Source organism: Heloderma suspectum, chromosome 7, assembly GCF_057233095.1.
Source record: "Heloderma suspectum isolate Gila_16-S chromosome 7, 16-S_ref, whole genome shotgun sequence".
Classification (NCBI taxonomy): domain Eukaryota; kingdom Metazoa; phylum Chordata; class Lepidosauria; order Squamata; family Helodermatidae; genus Heloderma; species Heloderma suspectum.
Window position 1 is genome coordinate 40164214 of NC_139464.1, and position 10734 is coordinate 40174947.

The window sequence follows — 10734 nt, forward strand, 5'->3', positions numbered from 1 at the left end:
GGTGAACAGTGGCAAAGCCTCCTTGATGAAGACGGAGATTATGACATGGAAATGTTGGAGAATGTGACTGAACCTGAGAGGTAACCATGATATATATATATATATATATATATATATATATATATATATATTTGTTAAAAGGAAGTTCTCCTTGCCACTTTAAGCATTGTTCAGGGTGTTCATCATTGACCATCATTCCACAAGCATTTCACAAGTTTAACTACAGAAGACGATAACCACAGGGTTGCTCCCAGTCTTAATGTGAAAAGAAGCAGTACAGTCATTTACCAGCTTATAAACAAAACAATAAAAACTTACACTTTACAGCCCTGTTCGGCAGCTACTCTGTGATCTCTCAGTACCCTTCCAGTGCAGGGACGAGGGACCTTTCTTTTCTATGAAGGGGCCACTGACTCACAGGAAAAGTCAACTGGGTGCCACACTCTATGGTGAGGGGCACAACCAACACCAATAGTGGGTGGAGCCACCCCCTTTCTCTCTGGCTGTCTCTCTCTGCCACCCCCTTTCCCTCTGGCTCTCTCTGCCACCTCTTCTCTCTCTCTCTCTCTCTGCCACCTCCTTTCTCTCTTTCTGCGACCTCCTCTCTCTCTCTCCCTCTCTCTGCCACCCCCATACCCTCTTTCTGCCACCTCCTCTCTCTCTCTCTCTCTGCCACCCCCTTTCCCTCTCTTTCTGCCACCCCTTTCTGCCACCTCCTTCCTTCCTTCCTTCCTTCCTTCCTTCCTTCCTTCCTTCCTTCCTTCCTTCCTCTCTCTCTCTTTCTCCCTTCTGCCACTCAGAACATGCTGGGCTAGAGGGACCTGCGGGCCCCATGGAATGAGGCTACAGGCCACATACACCCCACTGACCACCATAGTTCTAGAGTCATAGACTGGAATATTTAACACTTCCAGTCTGTTTGGGGCTTTCTCAAAATGACAAAATTAAAATTAAAATATATAAATAAATTTAAGGGTGTTTTTTAATGCTCAAATTTATATTCTTCTTTTAATAATTACTACCATGGTGACATGTTGGATTCAGACCTTGCTGCCAGGTGCATTTGCCTAGTGAAATCCTCTGTCCTTAGCTTAATAAAGGGCATTTTCTGCATCAAACCTGCCTTCTTATTAACCTCTGTGAAAGCCATGAATGCGGAAAAGGAATCACTTGCTTAAAATATGCCTGAGCTGGGAAGCAGAGAGTGGACGGAGTAATCTCTGAGGAAACTTGGGTTGGGATGGCTTCCAGGGAAGTTGTATGAAAAAGAAAATGGCTGCCCGCATGCCATCTTTTTTCCCCACAAATTTTCATGTTCCTTGAAAGGGACAAGATCCATTGCTCCCAGGGGCAGTTGCAATTTGAATTTCAATTCATGTAGCAGCAGCCCCACATTTTTGCTGTTGGGAGTGAATATTACTTGGAGTTGCTTTTTCTTTAAAGAAACTTTGTTTAAAATGCAGCCCTCAGACCACCTTGTGAACTTGTTGCAAGTATCTGTTTTTGTTGGTTGGGTTTTTAAAAGGATTTCACATGGATTTAAAAAAAAAATCTGCACATGCTGATTCAAACAGGATGGAGTGAACTTAATATAGTTCACGTGTAAAATTGACACAGACCGAATTGTGCCCAATCTGTCCATCCTTTGTGCCTCCTCCATCTGCAGTCCAAGAGCTAACTGCTGATGGGCAACGGCCCCTGCTGGCTCCCCCTTCTGATAGTCTTGATCTTTCAACTAGACTTGAACTGGACCACCATTAAGAACAAAAGAAGAGCCATGCTGGACCAGACCAAGGGTCCATCTATTCCAGCATTCTGTTCACACAGTGCCAACCAGCTGTCAATGGGAAACCCACAAGCAGGACACAAGTGCAGCAGCACCCTCCCGCCCATGTTCCCCAGCAACTGGTGTACACAGGCATACTCCCTCTGGTTCTGGAGGTAGCACATAGCCATCAAGACTAGTAGCCATTGATAGCTTTCTCCTCTAGGAATTTGTCTAACCCTCTTTTAAAGCCATATGAAGTGGTGGCCATCGCTACATCCTGTGGTAGCAAATGCCATAGTTTAACTATGTGCTGTGTAAAGAAGTCCTTCCTTTGATCTATCCTGAATCTCCCACCAATCAGCTTCATGGGATGACCCTGGGTCCTAGTATTATGAGAGAGGGAGAAAAATGTCTTCCTAGCCACATTCTCCATACCATGCATAATTTTGTAGACTCTATCATGTCTCCCCTTACCCTCCTTTTTTCCCAAGCTAAACAGTCCCAACTGTTGTAACTTTCCCTTGTTGTTGCAGAACTGCTGCTACATTGTAGGGGAGATGCTCCAGACCCTTGATCATTTTAGTTGCCCTTTTCTGCACTTTTCCCACCCTTCCATGAAAGGATGCCTTCAAAGAGAAGAGTGTCCTCTGACAGCCCTTCAAATAGTGGACTGTCCTCTCTGTAAAGTACGCCACATGGCCACCTAAATATGTTAGGAGCATATTTGGCAGTTTGGACCAGAAGCTCAAACTCAGCCCAGTTTGAGTCTCTTTGAAGATCTTATCCAAAACCCTCAATATTTATCTGGATTTGTGCTAAACATGCTTCTGCGTATGTGAGTCAAACATTTTGCTTTTGTTGTGGAAGTTTGGCCTACTTCGTTCATTCAGTTAACTTTTTCTCCTCTTTGGTCCAAAATGCTCAGAAGCAAAATCAACAAAAACTCCAGTCGAGCTTTTGAGAGTGGCTTGTAATTCTCATTGGTACCCACTGCCTTGTAAGCTTCTTTCAGGTTCATGCTTTCTACCTTTTGATAGTTCCTTCCTTCCCATTTGAACCACTTTTTCTCCCTTGTTAGAGAGGATTATAGGATTATTTTTGGCCCAATTAATCTTTTACGAGCCAAGTACTTACACAAATATACGCAGAGCAATAAGAAGAAAGAGGATGGGGGGGAGTGCTGATGCTTGTTAAAAGATGTTTAAAATAGTCCTTATTCTGGTTTTGCACCAACCATTTCAGAAAGAACAGAAACAGTAAAATACCTGCATTTGGGGGTCGGGGGGTCCTTTTCTGCAGCAGAACAGTAGCAAAGTATTTCTTGGTGTTTTCCATTAACATCAGCTTTGCAGCTTTGACATCCATTTGAAGTGATTGTGGAGGTAGTTTGCTGATGATAACAAGTCTTCCAGCATATAATTCCCTGCTAGTATCCCAGAATGCACTCGGTTTACTCCTGGAAGCACCCCGAGATATCTAAACACAGCAGTATATTTTGATGTCTTGTCCACCTTCACAACCTCTTCAAGGAACAGAAATGATTTCAGAAGGCAAGTGGCGGGGAGCATTCAACCTCCCATACCTGTATGCAGTGGTCCCAAACCATATCCGGGCCCTTGCATGCTTACTTAAGAGTAAAAAAACAAAGAGAGGGTGAGTTAACACAACATATTTAACGACAGCAATGATGATTGCCATTTTAGACATCCAGTGTGAAAATATATATTTATAGATGTACTGCCTCCAATGGCCATGCGAGGGAGAAATAATAAAGTAAATATTTGCCCACAGGATAGAGGAATAAATGTCATAGAGTCCCACTTGTTATTTCAAAGGGTAGAGGTGTCTGGTTTTTTATTCCCATTGTATTTCAAAAGGACTATGGGGAGGTAGCAATACATTAAAAGCCTACATCGATTGCTAATAAAGTTGAATAAAACGGATACAAAATTAATGCTACCTTAACTCCACTGGCATTAACTTTGGCACCAAACCACCAGGCCAAAGCAAAGGAAAAGCCATACAGAAAGGCAATATAATACTTCTAATTCACATAGTAGCATGTGATTTAGAAGTATTATAAAGTATTTAGATACTTCTAAATCACATCACATCTCTCTCTCTCTCTCTCCCTCTCATTCATACACATGTGCACACAGAGAGAGGGAGAGGGACATTTCTCCAGATGCTTCCACATTTTCCAAGTGAATGTGTAGGTCTCGGGGCAGATTATTAAGGGTGCAATCCTATGCATGTTTAGACAGAGAAAAGGCCTACAACTCCCAGCAAGTCCCAGCCAGCCATGGCTGGCTGGAGCACACTGGGAGTTGTAGGCCTTTTCTCTGTGTAAACATGCATAGGATTGCGCCAAAAGTTTTTAAAAATCCTGTGCCATATGGTAGATTAAGAGCATCTCCCATAAAAGAAATGCTCGAGAAGGTTTTTACCGTTCTCTGTATTTCTGTGATGTCATCACAGTCATATGCATGGCCTACAAATGTGAATGTTTTTGTGATTTTTTTTTTTACATTCCTAGAAGTAGTGCTCTAGGATGCCTGCTGTTATTGTTGTTTTAAATATGAGTTGTGTAAATGCCCCCAAAATGTATCTTACATATGTATTTTTAACGCATTGTTTTGATTTTTGACAGAGAGGAAGGAAATAGTCCTTGGGAAGAAATGGCTGGTGAATATTTTGCCTGCTTTCTGAAAGAATTTCCTGCCCAGAAAGAAGAGATTGAAAAGTGCATCTGGTGTCTTCAGGAAATGGCAAATGACATAGACGAAACGCATAAGAAGTGTACCATCGCCAGCATTGCTGCCAACTCTGCAAGTGCATCTTCTGGCATCTTGACCATCCTGGGACTCACCTTGGCTCCTGTCACAGCTGGCGGGAGTTTAATCCTGACAGCCACCGGGATTGGCTTGGGGGCAGTGGCAACGGTGACCGGCCTTTCTGCTGCTTTATATGAAAGTGTGAATAGTTCAAAGGAAAGGAAGAAAGCACAAGAGCTGATGAATGAATGCGAGAAAAGCCTGAGAAAGGTGATATGTCCTGATGAAATAGATTTCATCTCCAAATCGGCTCCAAATAACGGGGCTATGGGCGAAAACGTCAAACACCTTGTTTCCAACGTTGCTGGTCAAGTTCCCAATGTGTACAGAGCTGTGAAGGGGATCCAAACGAACATAAGGGCATTGAAGATCGCTCGAGCTAACCCTGGCTTGAAGGTGTTAGCAAAGCGAGCCACTGCTGCAGGAAGCCCATCTCAAGGAATCAGGGGGTCAGGCATGTGAAGAAAGCCTTTGCAGGAACCACCCTTGCAATGAGCAAAGGAGCAAGGCTGCTGAGTGCCACATCCGCTGGGGTGTTTCTCCTGTTTGATGCTTACGGCATTGTTCAAGATGCTAAACATTTGACTGAGGGAGCCAAGGCAGAAACAGCTGCAGAGATCAGGGAAAAGGCTAAAAAACTGGAAGAGAAACTGCGGAATCTCAACGAAGTCTACAAGGAATTAAAAGACACGGCATGAGTAAAGGAGACCAAAGAACCACTCAGCATACGCATCTAATACGTAACTCTCTATCATTACTATACGCTCATGGTAAACATGAAGGGGGTGTGTGTGTGTGCGTGTGTGTGTGTGTGTGAATTGCATGACACGTCTGTGTATTTTGCTATGTGCATACAGGATATGCACATGCTGAGAAGTCACAGCCAACTGCTTCTTCCCCAGAGCATATATGCACAGTACAAATCACATTTAAATTACACAGTTAAAAACAATTTCAACTACACTAACAATACAACACAAAGAAATACAAGAAACAGGACAATGGAGCGGCATATGACTTACTGCAGTTAATTACAAGCCAGAGAAAGCCTGAGTGAACAAGTGCATTTTCAGGAGGCGTTTAAGACATGCCACATTTTCTGCCTCCTGAACTGCATGGGGAAGGGTGTTCCAGAGGGGGGGGGGGAGCCACCTCTGCGAAGGAAATAGATAATATGGGAAATGGGCCTTACATCCCCAGTTAGGCCCAGAATTCTAACGTTGCGATATAGCAAGCCTTGCGACAGACAATCCTGCACCACCAAGAGTTTCCAAAGTATGCAAAAGCTGGAAAAGCATTTCTGCCATGTCTCAACTGAGCATTGGTCTGAAGCCAATGTATAATTGCACCAGTCCAGCCACAGCCCAGAGCTGCTGAAACATTCCCAAATAAGATAATTTTGCTTCACTGACAGAGCAGTTAATCGCCTGGATGTATGGGCTACATTTCTTGGGTCATCAACACCTGGCTTGAATGGAGCTCCAGTTTCCTGAAGAGAGAAACACCAAGGAGAATCTCAGCACATCTGGGCTCCGTTGCCCTGGTGCTGCAGTGGTCTGAGAACCGTACCCATGTGACAGTGGGGAATGGTGGCTCCGATTTAGGTGGGGCTGTGATTCCATTCTGGGTTTCAGTCAGAACAAGTCAGAACTCTAAAGAAGCTATCCAAGGTGCCAAACCCATTTTGGGGGTAGGGTTCAGCACTCTGAATGGCTCCTCTAGAGTTCTCGTTGGTTCTGACTAAAACCCAGAATGGAATCACAGCCCCACCAAAATCGGAGCCACCAGCCTCCACTGCCATGTGATGTTAAACATGGGTGGAGTGGAGCATGGGATTGTGCCCACTCACATCCACTGGCTCTGCCTGTAATCCTTGCACATATGGGTGATTCATGGCCCCATTTTGCATATATGCGCATTTGTGCATTTTCACAGTTGCCCTTTTTTTCTTTCCAAAAAATGGCGATTGCAGAGCTTGACGAGGCCGCCCAAGTGAGTGCGGGCGACTCAGCAAGCAGCAGGGAGCTCAAGCGTGGATCTGAGTGTGTACAGGCAGGGGCAGGGGCTGGGTGGGTGCCCAAAGGACCCGGATGGGGGATGCCCGCCCACCCCTATCTATGAGGGATTGGAAGGCGCTATGTGACTGAGAGAGACCAAAACTGCACTAGGCATTCATCAATTAGATTATTTTTCTATCATCCTTTCTCTAATGGGGAATATGGAGAATTTGGATTTTTGCTTGCATTAATCTAAAGGCCAGTTCACACTTAAGGGGTGAACTTTAACTTTAGGGTTGGAGTAGGATGAGAGAGAACTGAAATTCTGTCCCTTCCTTTTAAACCGTATTTGTTTACTTCTTAGGATCAGACAACAAACTAGAGCAATGGTAGGCAACCCGGTGCCCTCTAGATGTTTTAGACTAATCCCCGACCATTGGCATCCTAGCTGGATGGGAGTTGTAGGCCAAAACATCTGGAGGGCACCAGGTTGCTAACCCCTGAACTAGAGACAGTAGGAATACTTTTAGCAAATCCAGCATTTGGATCTGTATGCAATTCTCAGCTCCAAGTTGGACTGGAAGTATATCTCCATCAACATGGATTGTTGATCAATTATCAGTCTGTCAGATTTTAAGCTGCCATATAACTTATTGGACAGCTGCTGTGCTTCCAGACAGTAGGCTCTTAGCACTATAAAATAATTGTTTTCCCTTTGTACACTACAATTAGAACTGAAATTGGAATGGGCTTTCCACACATTTGTGCTTTTTTAGTATATACATTCTGCTATGTTCCATTTACACTAGTGGGACAGGTTATAGGTTTGTGGGCAGGGAAAGAACGGGGGGATCGATTTTTTATGTTGTCCCACCCTCTCCCACCTTACCTTGTTTTGCTCAGCTGCTTTGAACTGTGGTTTTCTCCCTGCCCAGCTTCAATGCCAAAAGTGAACTGTTTAAAGATTCTTGTTTAAAATCTAGCAAAAAAAGGGGTGGGGTCCTGCTGCATGGAGGCTCTGGAATCCTTTCCCTTCCTTGGTGGTATTTGCTTCCACAAGAAATAGCAGGGGAGCTCCCTGGAGCCTCTGCAAAACACAGGCCCTGTTCGCACATAACAACAAGCGCACAGGCTGACAATTTTAAAATGCAAGCCACGGTAGAGGTGCACTGAGGCGCTTTTTTTTTTTATATAATTTTTTTTATTTTTTAACAAAAGAAAAACAAAACACAACAACAACGTAAACACACAGTACACGTACAGTAAAATATCTCTTAAGATTGTAAGATATCTACCATTGGCTCCCCTTACACAACAAATGCTTGTTATTATTCTCTACTTCTTATCTTAGTTGTATATCATACATTCAGTTCACAGATATTATCTCACTTCTCTCCTAATTTTAGCAACAACAACAAAAAAGAGAATTAACCATCTCAAAGTTCAAAATCCACATACATAGATATAATTTTTCTCTATTTCTTGTAGAAATTCTATAAAAGGTTTCCAATCTAACATAGTTGTTGATCCTTCTTTAATTATAATAGTTGTTGTTGTTGTTCAGTCGTTCAGTCGTGTCCGACTCTTCGTGACCCCATGGACCATAGCACGCCAGGCCTTCCTGTCCTGCGCTCTCTCCCGGAGTGTGCTCAAGTTCATATTCATTGCATCATTTTCATGATCCACTTGCTCACAGTTGGCATTGTTTCATTCTTCCACTTTTGTGCATGAAATAACCTTGCAGCCATTGTCATGTAGAGAAAGAGGGTTCCCCCCTTCTCTTTTATGTGTTTATCTGGTAGTCCCAATAAAAAAGTTTCTGGCTTTAATTCTATAGTAGTCTTTAATATTCTTTAAGCTAAAGACTGTATTAGTTTCCAAAATATTTTAGCTTTTTTACAAGTACACCATAAATGATAAAATGTTCGCTCTTGATCTTCACATTTCCAACATTTTCCAGAAACACCTTTATACATTTTAGAAAGTTTAAACAGCGACATATACCATCTATACACCATCTTATAACAATTCTCTTTAAGACTTGTACATAAAGTAAATTTTAAATCTTTTCCATTTTTTAAAAAATATAAGATTAAGGTACATTCTTAATTTCCACCTGCTGCACCCTGAGTGCTGTCCTCTTCTTGTACATCAGGTTGTGGGTCTGTCCAATCATCTCCATAAATTTGAAGGAACTCTCTTGCTTTTTGAACTGAGTTCAACTGAAATCTCTGTTCTCTGTAAGAGAAAATCACACCTTCTGGGAATTCCCATCTAAACATGATCTTTTTCTGTTTCAGGGTTGTTGTTAAAAATGCATAATCTCTCCTTTTCCTAAGAAATCTTCCAGGAATTTGTTTCATGACGATAATCTCTTTGCCCACCACCTTCCGTTTAGTTTTATAGTGCTTCTGGAGAATTGAATCCCTTGAAGTTTTCTTTACAAAATGGACAATAATATCTCTATTTTATTTATTTTATTTTTATTTATTTCATTTCTATACCGCCCAATAGCCGAAGCTCTCTGGGCGGTTCACAAAAATTAAAACCAAGCAACACACAATAAAACAATTTAAAATATATAGAACATTAAAACCACAATATAACAATACAACCACAATAAAACCTAGCAGCAGTGCAGGAGTTTAAAATACAGATTTTTAAAACAGCAAAGATAAAAATTTAGAAAGCTAAAATGCTAAAATGCCTGGGAAAATAAAAAGGTCTTCACCTGGCGCCAAAAGGAATACAATGTAGGTGCCAGGCGAACCTCACTAGGGAGCTCATTCCAGAGCCAGGGTGCCACAGCAGAAAAAGCCCTCCTCCTAGTATCCACCTGCCTCACTTCCTTTGGCAGGGGCTCACGAAGAAGGGCCGCTGACGATGATCTTAAGGTCCGGGCAGGCACATATGGGAGGAGGCGATCCTTCAGGTAACCTGGCCCCAAGCCGTTAAGGGCTTTAAATGTTAATACCAGCACTTTGAATTGGGCCCGGAAATGGACTGGCAGCCAATGCAGCTGAAAAAGTACTGGCGTAATATGAGCTCACAGGCCAGTCCCTGTTAACAATCTTGCTGCCCTATTTTGGACCAGCTGAAGTTTCCGGACCGTTTTCAAAGGCAGCCCCACATATAACACATTGCAGTAATCCAGACGAGAAGTTATCAGAGCATGGATAACTGTAGCTAGGCTATCTCTGTCCAGATAAGGGCATAGTTGGTATACCAGCCTAAGCTGATAAAAAGTGCTCTGTGCCACTGAGTTCACCTGTGCCTCAAGTGACAGCTCTGGAGCCAAGAGCACCCCCAAACTACGAACCTGATCCTTTAGGGGGAGTGCAACCCCCTCCAGAACAGGTTGAATATCACCTAGCCGGGCAGACAAACCACCCACTAACAGTACCTCCATCTTGTCTGGATTGAGTCTCAGTTTATTGGCCTTCATCCAGTCCATTACCATGCCCAGGCACTGATTCAGAACAGCCACTGCCTCACCTGGTTTTGATGAGAAAGAGAGGTACAGCTGGGTGTCATCTGCATATTGATGGCACCTCAGCCCACACCTCCGGATAACCTCCCCCAGCGGTTTCATGTAGATGTTGAACAGCATAGGGGATAAAATAGAGCCCCGTGGAACCCCATGGCATAATTGCCATGGCACAGAGCAATAATCCCCCAGCACCACCTTCTAGAATCAGCCATCCAAGTAGGAGCGGAACCACTGTAGTGCAGTGCCTCCAACTCCCAACCCAGACAACTTATCCAGAAGGATACCATGGTTGATGGTATCGAAAGCTGCTGAGAGGTCCAGGAGAATCAACAGGGTCGCACTCCCCCTGTCCCTCTCCCGGCAGAGGCCATCCACAGGGCGACCAAGGCAGTTTCTGTTCCAAAACCAGGCCTGAAGCCTGATTGAAATGGATCTAGATAATCCGTTTCATTCAACAGTGCCTGGAGCGCTCCTACAACCACCCGCTCAAACACCTTGCCCAGGAAGGGGATGTTGGCCACCGACCTATAATTATTAACATCTTCTGGGTCCAGGTTAGGCTTTTTCAGGAGTGGTTTAATTACCACCTCTTTTAAAGCAGCAGGCACCACTCCCTCTCTCAAGGAGGAATTTACAACCTCCTGG

The 10734-nt window shown here is 43.6% G+C and overlaps 1 protein-coding gene across 1 annotated transcript; it reads left to right on the forward strand.

Moving 5' to 3' along the window:
• Positions 1-5300, forward strand: LOC146339571 (apolipoprotein L3-like). Its single transcript, XM_084809709.1, is given in 3 exon segments — positions 1-80; positions 4419-5044; positions 5047-5300. Coding segments are annotated over 3 exon segments (915 nt in total). The 5' UTR covers positions 1-45.
• Positions 5301-10734: the final 5434 nt, after the last annotated feature.